The sequence below is a fragment of the Crocodylus siamensis genome, chromosome 2 (genome assembly GCF_052110815.1).
Source record: "Crocodylus siamensis isolate JL-2025a chromosome 2, ASM5211081v1, whole genome shotgun sequence".
NCBI classification, from domain to species: Eukaryota; Metazoa; Chordata; order Crocodylia; family Crocodylidae; genus Crocodylus; species Crocodylus siamensis.
Window position 1 is genome coordinate 90874579 of NC_143396.1, and position 16656 is coordinate 90891234.

General features: G+C 41.6%; 1 protein-coding gene across 3 annotated transcripts in view; it reads left to right on the plus strand.

The window, feature by feature from the left end:
• The window catches only part of SMAD1 (SMAD family member 1), a 67765-nt gene that overhangs the window by 45709 nt on the left and 5400 nt on the right, over positions 1–16656 (plus strand). For all 3 annotated transcript variants that reach the window (XM_090036340.1, XM_090036337.1, XM_090036338.1), the window contains 3 exons: positions 3789–4046; positions 10197–10313; positions 14769–14990. In XM_090036340.1, the coding sequence (XP_089892466.1) occupies positions 3789–4046; positions 10197–10313; positions 14769–14990 (597 nt within the window). The remainder of the gene's footprint in view (positions 1–3788; positions 4047–10196; positions 10314–14768; positions 14991–16656) is intronic.

A 16656-nucleotide genomic window follows, 5' to 3' on the forward strand; every position in this document is an offset into this window, starting at 1 on the left:
CCTTAGTTAGATCTGTGCAATCTTACTGAGAGCAATATATACCTTGGAACTGAACATTAATCTGATTCTTGAGAATGTTTCCATCCCGGCTGTGTGCCATTGTTTTGCTGCTTATTTTAATTAACAAAATAAGCAGACTATTTGCATATATATCTTTTGAGTTTTAGAGGAAACCCTTGTTACACGGTTATTGTTCCAGAAAGTAATACCTTTTCCTCCTTAAAGAGTTGCATATCTCTATTAAAAAGAAGCAAGTTAAAGATTTAAAAAAAAAAAATGAGATTGTTACTTTTCACTAGATCTGTTCTCTTTTCTTCTAGGAAGGGAAAAGATGGCCGCTTCTCCTGCACACTACTGCCCACAGCAGTGTTGTGCAGGGTTCTCCACAATAAAGATGTGCTACTTGATTATTTTATAGCAACAGGTGTACTGGCTTAGCACAGAATAACTGTCTCATACTTTCCCTCTTTCAATTATACCTCTTCCTGAAGCTGGCAGCTGCTCCAGAGATCAACCTCCTCCCCTGCTGTATTAAGCCTTAGTAGTTTGTTATTCCATATGGTTGAGGTCTACTACCTGACCAGAAGCTTGCAGGCTTAAACTTGGGGGGGGGGAGAGTAAGAATGGTATGCACTCCCCTTAGTGTTTTGAACTCTTGGCATTCTTCTTCCTGCCTTCTGAGTAACCTCCTGGCCACATCTTCACTGTTGGGTGGTCAGCAATGGGGTTTAAGTCCTTTTTTGCTCAGGTGAAGGCTGCTGCCCTTCAAAATAGCACTTGAACTGCACAAAGTGCTCAGATCAGAGTGACTGTTAGCAGTTGATGAATTATGCTAACAGCATACAGCTGATATCAAGGTTTGTTTTTCACAGACAGGTCTTGCATTAGGGCAGTGCTCCAGTAACTCTGCAGTGAAAATGTGTGGTCTCTTTTGAGACCTTGTTTCTATATGCCCTGCAACAGTACATTTCTGTAAAAGCAGACTTTTCAACCTTATTTTGAAAAAGCTGGCATTTATTCTTTTCCTGGGATCAAAGCTTTGACATGTATGTGAGTTGCAGTAAGAAGAGAAATACAGATGTATATGTATCCATATTATGCCAGGTTCTTATTACTACTATATTTTGTTAACCAAGGGCCTATTTCCAGTTGGAGAGGTGTGTATGTGTGTGCATGCGCATGCGTGAGGGAAAATCTGGTTCACGTGCTCTCTCGCGCGCGCTCTCTCAATTGCTAAAAACATATTGAAAAATATCCTGTTTCTCCAACTATTTTAAAAAATGCTATAAATTGCTTGGCTTCCTGTAGTGTCATGTATGTCATTGTTTAATGTGAGGTAAGGGTGGGAGAGGTAAGTGATGTACTTTCTTTCAGAAATTAAATTTAGAAAAGTTAATAGTTTGGCCTTCATCCACAGGAAATGGAGAGATAGGGAAGTAGTTCTATAGTGCCCAGAACAGTAAGGAAGAATTATGAAGACAGGAAAGGAGAAAATATCTTTAAATGTGAGCTCTCATTGTTTCCCTTTTTATTGCTGATTTATTAGGCCAGCAAACGTTTGTTGTGATAAATGCATTGTTTGAACTTAATGAGCAAGAAGTGCTAGAAGGCTTCTGCACAACCATAGTTAAAGAGAAATTTGAATTTGGTGGATGCTGTATTGAAAATGGTGCGAGTAGTTTCTCTGCCCCCCACCCCCAAACAGTTGATCTGAATTTGGATTTTTTTAAAATATTTCCTTAGAAACAAAAGATAATGTTTGTATTCGTGCAAGCACACATTTCACACTGATATGCTCTATGATGCATGAGTCCAAAGATTGAAATCTTCCAGCGTATGGTATTTGGAGATGCTTTGCCTTAAAAAAATAAAATTAAAAAAAATAAAAAAATAAAAAAATGCACATGCCCTTATTTGGAGTGCCATTTGTAACACAGAGAAAGCTATAATACTTAAACCAGTCCACCTAAAAATGTTACCACAGGTCAAGTACTGTACAAAAAACTGAATGAGATCAACTTCAGCTAATTCTTTTCAACACAAGTCTTGGGTTGGTCTGTGAAACTGGTGCTTATTTGCAGTGACTCTAATATTTGTGTATGTGAGAGTCTAATGGTCTGAACCTGCAAACCCTTCCTTAGCTAAGCTCCCCATATATAATGATTACAAGATTGGGCTAGTCTCTTTTTGAAAAATGACCATGGATTCACCCAAGGCAAGAAATGTTCTTACCTTCTTCTGAGCTCTTCTGTATTTTGAAGTACATTTGCAAACTTCTGTCAGCAAAGAGAGGGCATTTCAAACAGAGGTGTGAGAAGGTCCTTCAATAAAGTGCCACTCTTAAAATTAGGATCTAGAACTCTTGCTATATATACACTAGGAGCACTTTATAATGGTGTGGGAATATCCATACACACAGCAGATAAATTGTTCCCATGATGTTAAAACTGTACTCTGGTACTAATTCAGTAAAACACCTCTTGCAAGTGAAGTAGGTAATACCAGTGTGCACAGTTCTGTCCTTTTGCGGATCATATCTATTCATCCCGTAAATGACATAGTGGGGCCAGTAAATGTCTATATTAGATCCATCCTTGGTTCCCTGCTTGAGGAACCAGCCAGATTTGCGGGGTAGTGAATTGCACTCTTGAGGTGAGACTGCAGTTTCTTGGGTACCTCTTTCTCCATTCTCTTTCAATTTTTTTGTTGCCCTGACCGCCACCATCCCCCACTTACTCCTTTTCATCTTCTGGGCCAGTTCTTAAGAAATGACTAGCTTTAAAAGGAGTTGTTATCTAGTTGTCTTCTAGGCATGGAGAACCAGAGGGAATAGTGTTATTTCTCTTCCACCGTTTGTTTCCCTTCCTCTCCCACCCTCCAAAAAAAAATCCACACTGAGTATTAAAAAAGTAATCTTTTGAGTGAGGAGTTTAGAAGCAGATGCTGAGGACCTGAAAAAGCTGACTGAGATTCTTATATCAGCACATCTGGTATCGTGTTTGTATCCTCAATTAAAAAGTTCTTTGTTTCCCTGGAGTACATGGGCCTTGGGAGCATGATGAAACTTAACAGTGCTGATGTGTATTTCCCTTGTCCCATAGTAGCATATGCTGGAACTTGTTTGCCAGACAGATTGTTCAGTTTCCATTGTACTGTCTAATTCTATTTAAACTAGGCATTTGGTAAACTGACATAAAGGGTTAACCCTTCCTCCTCTTTCCCCCTTTTTTATATATTAACTCTTAAGCATGTTGCCTAGACTAAAAATAAAGTTACAGCTGTTGGGACCAGGCTCAGTTCAAGGCCCATGTGGTATTAACATTGTCTTCAGAAAAATCTGTCCTCATTAGCAGGGTTTTGGGTTACAGACCATTACATGATTAGCAAGGGGACCAAGTGTGCAAAAAGGAACTGTATGTCAGCATTAAACTGTGAAATGCACTTGTATTGCACTACTGTCCTCATGTGTGAATAAAATGAAAATGTGGGGTTGCAGCTTATCTCCCTTCCCCACCTTTCTCCTGGCCCTTCGTGAAAACGAGTTTACAGCTGGGAATCTGGACAGCTAGTCCAGCTAGTGTGACCATTATGAATTTAAGTTATGCACTAGCAGGATGTAAGGAAAGGGTTATTGCTTATGCACATGTTCCTAGAATGTGGTGACCTCATTTCTGAGGCACATGAATATGACATAGGGGATACAGAAGGAAAAATAAAAAGTGGGGTCCTGACAATGTCATCCTTTAGAATCAGTTTTTTAATGTGTTTCGTTTCTGCTTTCGTTACAGTTCTTCCTCCAGTGCTGGTTCCAAGACACAGTGAATACAACCCTCAGCACAGCCTCTTGGCTCAATTCCGCAACTTGGGACAAAATGAGCCTCACATGCCCCACAATGCAACTTTCCCAGACTCGTTCCAGCAACCCAACAGTCACCCATTCCCACACTCTCCCAATAGCAGTTATCCTACTTCTCCTGGAAGCAGCAGTAGCACGTATCCTCATTCTCCAGCCAGCTCAGACCCAGGAAGTCCTTTCCAGATGCCAGGTATGTTTGCCTTCTGTAAAGAATGGATGGTATTGATAGATATTTGAGTGTTAGATATTTACCAACGAGTAGAAGACCTCTGCCCAGTAATTAGATTTTTTGTGTGGAAAATTTTATAAACTTGTTGTAATTTTTCCAGGTATAGGATCTAATTATTGGAGGTTTTCCCTTGAATTTGTTCCCCTCCTGCTGCTATAACAGGGAAAATAAAACCTTGGCGTCAGGTAATATCCTTGTCCTCTCAACTTCTGTGCCCATCCTTTATTGTCAAAACCTGCTCTTCCTGAGCACATGGATGCGAGGAGAAAAATTTGCATGTAGGCATATTTACTGTAGGTACCTGTATACTTAGTTCAGCCATAATTGATAGTAGTTTCCCTTTTTTGAAACTGCTGCAAGTTTTTTAGCATGGGTACTCCATCAACACATTTTAAGCAGCACTTTTGTACACACTTAGCTATAGTACACTATGCATGACATTAGTCCAAGGCCAAAAGACTCATGATTTGCCCTATAACTCATTGGGCTGGGCCCCAGCAGAGTGGACAGCATTTCAAGCCAAGGTGACCCCACAACTCAGCACTGTTCAGTATGTGTGTGTATATTCCAGAACATCTTTACCCCTCTCCCCGCTCCCCAAAAGATTCATGTGCTAATTAGCCCCCAGTCGTGATTGGAACTGGGTGTTCTTGTCATGAGTCCAGGGATCCTCCAAAATGTATATGCAGATGAGGCACAAAGCAAGGTGGTCTGGCTCCACCTAATGGAAGGCTAGACCACACTAATCATATATGGTAGGCTGAGAGAGGAGAGGAGACGACAGATGGATTTCTAGTATGCTGTTTGGGGCCCTGTTTGGTGATGCGTGCCAGACATTTAAGGCTGGTGAAGAAACAGTCACTGCAGATGAGGAAAGAAAGAGACAGCTTATAGTTTCTAGGATCAGAAGGGACCCGAGTAGATCATCTAGTCCGACACCCCCCCCCCCCCAATGGCAGGAAATAATACTGGGGTCAAACGACCCCAGAAAGGTGTTCATCCAACCTCCTCTTAAAAACCCCCAGGGTAGGAGCCAGCACCACTTCTCCTAGCCGCCCTGACCATGAAGTAGCGCTTCCTGATATCTGTCCTAAACCTGCCCTCTGCCAGCTTGTGACTGTTATTCCTGGTCACTCCTGGCAGTGCATGGGGGAATAGTGATTCCCCCAATGCCTGCCGATCCCCACCCCCGACTAATTTATAACAGGCCATAAGATCCCCCCCTCAGCCTTCTCTCTTGGAGGCTGAACAGGTTTAGGTCCCGTAGCCTCTCCTCATAGGGCCTTCCCTGCTGTCCCCTGATCATGCGAGTGGCCTCCTCTGGACCCTCTCCATGCTGTCCACATTCCTCTTGAAGTGCGGCGCCCAGAACTGGATGCAGTACTCCAGCTGCGGCTTGACCAGTGCTGCATAGAGGGGGAGGATCACCTCTTTGGACCTGCATGAGATGCATCTGTGGGTGCATGAGAGAGTACGGTTGGCCTTCCTGACTGCCTCCCCACACTGCTGGCCCATGTTCATCTTGGAGTTAATGATGACTCCAAGATCCTTTTCCGCCTCTGTGCTGACAAGAGGAGAGTTCCCCAGCCGGTAGGTATGGTGCCGGTTGTTCCTCCCCAGGTGCATCACCTTGCACTTGTCTGTGTTGAATCCCATCCTATTCACATCCGCCTACCCTTGTAGCCTGTCTAGTTCTGATTGAAGCCTGATGCTTCCTTCCAGTGTGCCCACATCCCCCCACATCTTAGTGTCATCAGCAAATTTGAACAGGGTGCTTTTTACCCCCTCGTCCAAATCACTGATGAAGAATTTGAACAGTGTGGGCCTGAGGACCGAGCCCTGCAGAACCTCACTGCCCACGTCCTTCCAGGTTGAGAAGGACCCATCCACTACCACGCTCTGGGTGTGGCCCTCCAGCTAGTTGGCGACCCAATTGACTGTGTGGGCGTCAACACTACAGTCCCCCAGTTTCTTAATGAGAACAGGGTGAGAGACAGTGTCGAATGCCTTCCAGAAGTCCAGGAAGACTATGTCCACTGCTACCCCTGCATCTGATGATCTGGTAATCTGATCATAGAAGGCCACCAGGTTGGTCTGACAGGATAAATCTGTGTTGGTTGCCCCTAAGCATACAGTCCCCTGCTGGCCCCTCATGGACGTAAAATTTTCTCAAACAGCTTGCCTAGGATTGAGGTAAGACTAACTGGCCTATAGTTTCCTGGGTCCTCCTTCCTCCCCTTTTTGAAGATGGGAACCATGTTGGCCCTCTTCCAGTCCTCTGGAACCATACCAGAACACCACAAGTGCTCATAAAGCAGTGAGAGTTAGCTGTGGGAGTGAAGAGAAAGTTGAAATGTATTCAGTGTAGTGGCTCACCATGACTTAAAAAAGAGCTAGCTGGTGGTGAGGGGACTGCAGGTAATGGGCACCAGCATATATTTTATTCAGATGGCTTGCCCTATCCCAGGGGTAGACAACTCCCAGCATGGGTGTTAGTATATGACATTTGTAGGCATCTTGCTTGGCATGTGTGCCTTAGGGTGGATGGTGGGAAAGGGACCATGGCTGTGCTGCCACAACAAGGATCAGGCCCTTGGCTATCCCCCCTAGCATGCCAACATTTTACAAATCAAGGTTGCAGGTGTTTTTACTATTCTGTCTAAAATCATTGCCGACCCCTGTTTTACCCTGTACTTGTGGTGGGTTCCTATCAGCATTTTTGCCACCAAGGGAGGGTATCAGATCTTGTTCTGGCTTCTCTGAGTGTCGACCTTATATTGCACTACTTTGAGGCCTGGTGTTCATTTACCTCCTGGGGGAGCACCTTTTTTCTTCGAGGCCACAAAAAAAAAAAAGGTCCCATCAGTATGTTTACCCCATATGGATCATGTTTTTAATAGTCATGCTTGGTGTTAGCTGCATTTAATCAACTTCATAGTCAGTTTCCATTACTGAGCATGTGCTGCTTTTGGCAGCAGTTTAATGATAACCAATGTATTTAGTGAGGGTTCCTTGTGATCTTAAGATGAGGGACTTCCCCCCATGCTGACAAACCTTGTTTTTGCAATACCATATTTAGTTATATACAAATCTTCATTGATAGTTGTTTAGCAGCCAATATTTTAAGTATGTCCAGCAGCCAATTTAGAGATGGTCATCATCAGGCAATGTTGCCATTAAATAGGGTTGACTAACAATAGCACGTCTAGTTTTCCTGTTTTTCCAATGCAGATGAAGTTTGAGTAACTTTTTTCCTTAAAATGTTTCCCTTTTTTTCTTTTTAAACTTGTCTAAATTGCCTGTTGAAGTATTTAGTTGTGGTGTAGCTTTTTTTTTGTTTGTTTCTTTGTAGGGGGGGGAGAGGGGTGTTAGAGAAATATTGCTACCGATCATCCTTGTTGTGGAAGGAGACCCAAACATAAATTCAGCATTAGATTACAGTTATACAAAAGAAAGATGTTTCCCAAGGGGATCACACCACCACTAGTTGATTAAATTTATTCAAATGGTGATGTAATTCTAAGAAACAAATACACTTTGGCTGAAAAACAGTACAGGCCTTGGAAAGAAGCATTCAGCATATTTTGCTTACTAACGGCAGTGGAACAACTACCTTATCCTTTCAGTTTTGAACATTGCCTGTAACATTTTGGAAACCAGGGGTGTTTTGCTCATAGATGGAGAATTACCATATAGAAAGCAGCCTCTGAAAGACCATCTTTTTTGATTGGACCTTTAAAAACTGAGAGTAGAACACACTGCAAGTAAACACTTGTATGTGTGCCTGCCCCCTATAGAGACTAGAGGAGGGAATGGATAGAAAGGGAAAGGCAAGCTTGCAAAAGTACTGGTAGTTTCTTATGTAAAACGGGTATTCTGAGTGAAGGTAATTACTGATAGTTGTCTATCCCCAAGGTTTTCCCTGATGTATGAAGATTACTGATCTCTGAGGGTGGTGCTGTATGCACAAGTCTATGTTGAAAAACTAGGAAATTCTGTAGCAAAACTTTTGTTGTGTGCAATTCAGGTCATGGAAGGACTTCTGTTTCTTCACCAGTTCGGGTCATAGAAATCATTGGAGATGGGGAAAGAAAGGCAAGCTTACCTGTAGAAATAATGAAGAAGTTGACATGTATTCGATGTAGTGGCTCAGCATAACTTTAAAAAGAGTTGGTGGTGAAGGGACTGCAGGCAGTGGGCACCAGCATTTTGTACCTGCTTCTCTGTAGTACAGACTAGGCATGATTTTAGTCAAAAGAACTTGGTTTGTAATGAAATAGGTTTTCTTGGATGTGTCATTCAGCAGCTGCTTTATGGAAGTTCATTGGATTTGGTCTCTGAGGAGTCTGTCATCCTGTGTTCTGTGCCTAGAAGTAAAACAGAATCAGCAGCTGCAGGGGAAAAATCGAATGAAGGAGTGAAAGGCATTCACCTGAACCCCCTTCCAGTTGTCATCCCCTGTGCACCTCTCTTTCCCTCCGTCCCCCACCCCTCTGTTGCCTTGACTGAAAATATTAAGTCATTGCCTTGAGACTGGTCTCTTGGCAGATATCCATCTGTGTCAGTAGGGAAGGAAGGGGGCCCAATTGTGAAAATAATGAGGGGGAGCAGGCTTGTTACCTAGTGATTTAAAAATATCACAGATGCTGGCTAATGGGTTGCCCTTGCCTTTGGCTTTCCAGCTGTACTACATATTCATACTTTCCCATATGCATATTATTAATATAATGGATGCAAACAGACAAACAGTTGTGTTTAGAAGCCTAATAAACTTTTGGTCCATGCCACAGGAACTTAAAAGTTCTGTTAGGGTGCATGCCCAGAAAGGGAGAGACTTGCACATTCAAATGGAAAGGATAGAGACTCGAGGCAGTTTAGCTCTTACTAGAGGGTTTTTTTAAAGGGTTTTATATATTCTTTCAGTTAGCTTGACATTTTGAAGAACAAAATTGCTTACAAAAGGAAACATAGTTCTCTCATTTCTTGCCTCTTGGTTACTTGCCATGATAGCTAGCTAATGACTCACTGATGGAGTTGTCTAGGATAGGCTGCAGTCTTAATTTGTGAAGCTGAGTGGTAGTTTTCATATCTTACGCTTCACAGCAAAGGCTTGATGAACATTAGGAAGGGATTTTCTGTTATAAAATTGGTTAGGTTCATTTTGGAAAAGGAGAGCAGGAAACTGAGCGACTGCTTCTACTGTTCTTCTGACCTGCTAGGAGGCTATTGTATATCTCCTTCCAGCAAGTACTTGAGGGAGCTGTGTTGCGAGTGTGGAATTGATGCCCAGAGGGCAGCCCGGCTAAGATGTAGTGAGGTGCAAGTGTGCATGAAAAGCTCTAAATGTAACTTCAGCATCACAGCAAGCATGGTCACATTCTGTTGGCAGTGCTTACACCAGTGCATTTTCACAGGTTCAGCTAGTAGTTCAGCTCTGTAGTGTAGACAGCTGCTTCTGAGACCTCTGACTGAGCTGAACTACTGACTGAACCTGTGAGAGTGCACTGGTGTAAGCACTCATTTAGATGAGAGCTAAGAAATTATGTACTTCTGTGGATTTAGGTTAAATTTCTGTCACAGTCCCCCATCTATAAAATCTTGATGATGCATCACAGGAAGGCTGATAATGCTTTTAATACATGTGAGATACTTGCATATTACACTAATGGGGACCATATTGAAAATGGCACTGATGGGTTTAGAAACTCTTGACTCCAAACCCTGTTCTTATTTTCTGTTCACATATTTCATATTAAATATTAATTTAGGACCTGATCCTGAGAACTGCAGATCGCTTTTCTTATAGAGACATGAATACGTGTACAGTGCCATAAACTTGTGAAGTGCTATTAAGTGGAAATGGTGCCAAGCTATTATTTGTGGCCAGACAGAGGCACAGTAATTTATATTGCAGTTAAACTTAATATGCACAGTAATTCTTTGCTTCCCTGAATCAAGGTCTGTGATTGCTTTCTCAGATTTCTGATGAGTGGGTGGAAGTTATAGCTGAGTCAGACTGGAAACATTTCCCAGCTAAAGCTGTGTTTGTGGATATGTATGTATATTTTAAAGAGGGGGAAGGAATTGTATCTCTGCCTTTTCTATTTTTAGCTGATACTCCCCCTCCTGCTTACCTGCCTCCGGAAGATCAGATGACACAGGATGGCTCCCAGCCAATGGACACCAACATGATGGCTCCCTCAATTCCTCCTGAAATAAACCGAGGAGGCAAGTAAAACATTTCCCTGTTGTGTGTCCTCTTCTTGGTTTCTAAAGTGTAAAGAGCGCTTACCTTTCTTTTTACGCAGTAAGCATTGATCTGGATGAGTGCTATTTATGGGAATATGTAACTATAGACAGTAAGCAAAACTATTGGGAATATTGATTCTTCTGTAGTAGAGGGAAATGTATATGCTCCTAAGTACAAAAGCTTTAAAGCAACACAGAGAGTGTTGTAAGTTTGTCATGTTTTACTTTTTGACTTCCAACCAGAGGGAGTCCAAAAAGATTTTACAAACTGTGTATCCAGGACATGTAGTCACTGAAGTGAAATTGCTCCTGTGGTAGCATGATAACTGCATGATGGCATGTGATATCTGTCACTGCCTGTTCTTAATAATATGTTAGGGGTATTGATTGATTGAGATGGTGTGCTTGATACTGCTGTTCATAACATGTGCAATTGTTGTTGAGTTAGTAAATTTGGAACATAACTGCCTAAATTGACATTTAATCAGGATGTTGGCACTAATATTATCCCACTTGTGAAATGATCCATGAAATGTTTAAGCAGGTGATCAGGGCATCTGTATACTATTTCTCCTGAAAGAAAGCACAACCAATAACATTCTCTTGGCACCATGCTATTGCGCTGGCCCAGCTGTGAGTGCTAGAGAAGGGCACAACCTAATGATACACCAGCACCACTCCCTGTAGCACCCTGGGGTTTTCTTGGGGATTGTGAAGAAAGTCATGACCAACACTCCCCCCTCTCCAGATCTAAGCAGTGACCTGGTATGGCCCCAATTAGCTTGAAAGAAATGTGATTGCTGCCTGTGGTTTTGCTGCAGGAAGAATTTGTAATTTTTCTTTTTCATTTTGTTTTATATCCTGTGGCACAACATCTTTTAACACCCTGCTTTTTTTTAATGTGCTGCAGATGACTGCTGAGTAAAGGGTTTAGTACATTCAACACAGTGAGAAGTGGTCCCCTCTGAAAATGTACACTTGTATGGCTTCATGCTGCCAGGAGAGAGAGCAGAGCTGAGTGCTATTACCAAATAATTATAGTCCCGTGAACAATTTAGCTATACTTTAATTTTGTACCAGTTTTGCTGCAAACTTTGTCTGGGTTTAGGAGGTATATCTGCCCTTATGAAATAACTTTGGTCCCATCTGAGTTAACTAATTTCTTTCTTTAGAGTGAGTTCATATTTGATAAACATACTCTTTGACATTTCTCAGTTGTTTTGCTGATCCATACGCTATTGTGTATGTTCCTTGCATTTGACAGAGGCCTAAAGTACGTTTATCAATGTTGATGCCAAGTCTGCAGATTTCTGCACATTTTATTTCTTAATGATGCATTATGTTTGTGCTGTTGGAATTTTTGCATTATATGAGACTAACAACCAAAGGAAATGGTTTACATGTTTCTTATTATTCTTAATTTTTTAATGGTTAAAGGAGAGACGTCTTTTCTCCCTCCTCTCCCCCTTTTTTTATGTCTAATTTCATTATTTTTCCCTATTTTAACCCACTGTTTCTTTGATGAAAAGGGAAGAAAAATAAACATGAGCAGACAACTGCTCATAAGTTTAAATGTTTTTTTACTCTGTACATTTCTATTTCTGTACTATGGCTAGCCTTGTTACATGTTGACACTGTCAGTATCTCATTGCCCCCTTAATTTTTTTTTTTTTTGTTCAGTTTTTTACGTTAAGCATACCTTTCAACATTTTGGTTGTAAACGTTTAGAAGCATGTTCTTTGTAGGGATCTGTTAGTCTTGAGAGATTTGACCTAACAAGCTGCATCCTGTCAGTGAAGTTGGGTAATTTCCATTGTTGGCCCATGCTGGGAATGGAGAGACAAAACGCACCTGCTCTGCATGACTTAAAGCAAATGCAAGGAAGTTAGTGTGAAATCTGTGAGAGAGAGATATGATTCATTCTGTAAGAATGGCCAGCTGGCAAGGTTTCCTCCTGACTTTGAGAACTGGGGCAGAGCTGTAGCTTTGATAGTTACTGGCATCTTAATGCCAAAGTGAAGTGTAGTAACCCCTTAGAAGTCATTTAAAGGCTATTTTTACATTGATTTTAAAAGGCTAAAAAGAAAAATAAAGTGTTGTTAGACAACTTAAACTTCCTCCAGCATTTCCAAGCCTACCTCTAATATCACCAGAAAAATCCTTCACCATGGTTTTTCATCTATAATACATCTTCACTTGACATTGTTACTTGTATTGCTCCTTTTTATCTTTCACTTGCATATTTTCAAAATTCTGTTCATGTCTGTTTTGTCAGAAAAAAACTGTCTGGATGAGAAACGGTCTCCTGCAAAGGAAAATACTAAATGTTGGCATCACTTTTAAGAAAGATTTAGTAAGGTTAGGAAAAGGATCAGCTGGCTGGATGAATGTTTCCCACAATCCCAGTTTTGTTTTTCATTTTTCATACTTTGGCCTGCTGTTAGCAACTCATGGCATTAGGGTGCTGATTCTGAATCTGTGTATTAAGAATGAAGATAGTCTTCATGAAGGAACACATATATACACCAACCTTATCCTTTATCTTCATTTATTTGAAAGCAGTTTAATAATAGGTTGCTATATTGGGTACTTAAAAATGCACATTGATTGTAGGTGTCTGAAGTAGTGCACACTATTGTTGGATGTCCCATATGCAACTCCACTGGTAGAGAATTGCTCCTTCATCCAGGAGGAAAAATAACTTCAGTGCATTATTCAAAACAACCATGCAACCATGTATTTATTTCAGGGTTTCAACTGACAAGCTGTGAAGCACCAGCTTCCCAAACTTCTGAAGAATTTGCCAGCTAAATTAGTTTTTATAGAAGAGCAAATAATAAATCATGCTGTCACCAAAAGCTTGAAAGTTTTGAGGGATCTCTGTTACTTTGGCAAATAATTGCTTTGCAAAATCATGAATTTTTAAATTTGTTACTCGCTTATGTTGAATAGATAAAGAATTGTAATGACTTACGTTAAATTCTTGTGTATATATACTCTTAATTTCATGGCATCTTTGTTCAAATGGCATTCAATTGTTCCACATACATGATGGCATAGTGTCATAAATTCCCATCATTGTGGTTATATTTTTGAAAACCTGTGTAATTGTGCTCCATAGCCTAAACCTTTTTTGTTTTTTCCATTGGGGCAAGTGTTGGGAAGGACATAGCAAACTAGGTGACTGCTGGCACAGGAAAGAATTCCAAAATTTCCGGATTTTAAGCAGTCTTCTACTAGTACAAAAAGACAAATCTGCCACCTGGGTACCAGTGCATTTTGCACACCTGTTTTCTTGAGTTAAAGCTGTTCCTGTGAGGCTGTGAGAACATCCTAGGTCTTTCTAGGGGGTGTGGTTGGGTGGGTGAGTGGGGTATGTGATTGGGGTGGAGGGTGTTGGGTATGTTTGGTGGCATGATGCAGGGTGGGGTGTGTGGAGTTGTTGGGAGGTCCTTGGATTCCCTGGAGCATACCAGTCCCTGGATCTGCATGTAGTGGCAGTGAGTGGGGCTAGCCCTGCCTGGCCCCATAGCATGCAGCTCCCCACTCTCCCACCCCAGTCTCAAGCCACAGGTGGTGGCAGTATGCAGTAACAGTCCCACCCAGCCCAATAGTGCTTCTTCTCCCCACTGCCCCCAAGTCCCTGGCCACATGTGGTGGCAGGGTATCAAGCCAGCCCCACAGGATGCAGTGCCTGCACTCCTACCAGAGTCCCTTGCTGCAAGTGGGAACAGCATGCGGGGTCAGCCCATCCCAGCCCTGTAGTGCAGATTTCTTGCTTGTGGACCAGAAAAAAGGGTAGGAGTCCCTGGGGTCAAAATGCAACAGAGTAGGAGTGGCTAACCTGTGGCCTGTGCCACTTGAGACAGGGCAACCGTATGTGGTGCATAGCAATGGATCAGGCGGGGAGCAGAAAGCAGGGCAACAGTTTGAGCAGGTGAAGGGGATCTGAGTGGTACTCGGGTAGGGTGTGGGGCTTACAGTACAGTGTGCCTGCCAAAAAAGGTTGTTCCCCACTGGGAGAGAATTCAGGGCAGAGGGCAGTATCTGATGTCTGTATCACTGTGTGGTAACTGAGAACCTAGTGCATAGTCCATTACTTTGGGACTAGCTACTAACTTGGATGTGTATATGAAATACAATATCTCTCCTTTCTCTCAGTTCATAACAAGTGTATATGTGTTCTCTGTGTAAGTCTTGTGACTTCACTTTTCACTGTATTGGTGCAAATTCCTATCTCTAGCTCTGAAAAAGTTAAAAATATACATAGCACAGATGGACATCAGAGAAGAACTGCACTTAATTACAGTTGTTATCCAGCTCTCCTTTCAGTGATCTTAAGCCAAAGTCTCCAAGTTACAGATCTTTAAAGCTCAGCCACTCATTAGTTCCAGGACTGTTTTAATTTGCAACCTTTTCTTTGTTTCTTTGCAGATGTTCAGGCAGTTGCCTATGAAGAGCCGAAACACTGGTGTTCCATTGTCTACTATGAACTCAATAATCGTGTTGGGGAGGCATTTCATGCCTCCTCCACTAGTGTGCTGGTGGATGGTTTCACTGATCCTTCAAACAACAAAAACAGGTTTTGCCTTGGGCTTCTCTCTAATGTTAACCGAAATTCCACTATTGAGAACACAAGGCGGCATATTGGCAAAGGTACATTTCGCTGTCTTGTTTCTATTCTTTGGCTTAACATGGGAAACCGGGCTTTTTGCCTCAAGGCCAGACTATCATGCATTGTGCAGTGTTCACTAGAATGCTGGCAAATATGTAATTTGTTTGCCAAGTGTTAGAAGCAAAGTGCTGTTCTCACCTGTTATATAATTGTCGGAAGCTTTCTGTCTTCTAATCAATTTTTTCATTGTCTGAAGGTACTTAGACTGTAATGAAACCAGCTGCCTTAAACACTTGTTCTAATTAAAATTAAAGAGCTCTGCTATTGAGGTTTATGAGCCTCAAACCTGAACCATAGAATTGAACAAATTATTTTGGGACTAAGAGTTATTGACACAGACAACTTAGCTGTGCAGAAATGTAAACCTAATTAATTTATTATACATTTTTAAAGAAGAAATTTTTAAAGGCAGAAAAGGCAGTTTAGCACCGAAATGTTGATTTTCAGTGAATGTATGTGACTATCTACCCTTTTGTGACTTAGATTGGTGTCCTGCAAAAGAACTGGCATCGGCTATATTTTGTGTTTAGTGCCAGCATGGTTAATTTTGCAGATATGTAAATGAAATGCAGAATTGTCATCTCTTAAATATATGGTGAGGACCCAGCATAAAAGGGTCCCTAGGTGTTACCATAATACAAATAATGTAAAGAATTGCTTTTTAAATCAACGTTAGGCTTGTTGAGGAGTTAAGGTGTGGGCAGGCCAGACTCCCAGGTATAAGTTTTGAGTGACAGTCTCTGGAAAAAAATGTATATTAATATAAAATGGACTGTGAAGAGTGTAAGTCTTGCTGGAGTATGAATTAATACAACCATTGATCAATGCATGTACAAATCACGCAGGCTCTGTTAACAAACCAAAGTAAGCCCCAGTGAATATGAAACTAGGCATATACCATATATGGATTGCACAGAAGTGCTGGAGAAGGAGCTATTGGTTTTAGAGGTGCCTGCAAGGCTAGCAAATAAAGAATCAATTGATTTTTAAGATCAGTATAAAAGACCAAAATAAGCATCGATGACATTGCGAACAGGTAGGAAAGGTCGACTGATTGGTAAAAAGTAGAATGTAGTTTAATATCACCTAAATATGGTCTAGTAATTAGTGAGAACTGGAATGTATATGCTGTAAACATCAAGTTTTGGTCAGAGTATGAAAAGGCCTTGGGAACCCTTAATACTTTATTCCAGGTTTAGGAATCAAGTTCGTAATCCAGGAATGTTCATGCCTATGCTGTGCCTGGAAATGACTCAGCTAGCACCAGAGACCAGCTGGTCATAGATGTCTAGGCTTGTTTGTGGACAGTAAACCTGGCCAAGCTTCAGTTCTTTGTGATAAAAAGCTTGTGGTCCTTTTCTTATAACCGTGTGGTTGGTAGGGACACAGCATCATAAGTGGTACCCCAACAGTGCATGCACTGCCCTTGCAAATAAGAGAAGCCAAATGTGATGGGTAACACCTAACCTCTAACGGAGCCAGGTAACAACACTGGCAGTGTGTGCCCTAATAATATTAGCAACTCCCTGAAAACCAACATGGCTGTCTGGAAGATTCTTAAGGCAGGTTTTGCTAAGGAACTTTGTCATCTAAAAGAGTATCTAGGCAGAATTTAAGTGCCCAAGTTCGAGTGGCTCAGTTTCAAGG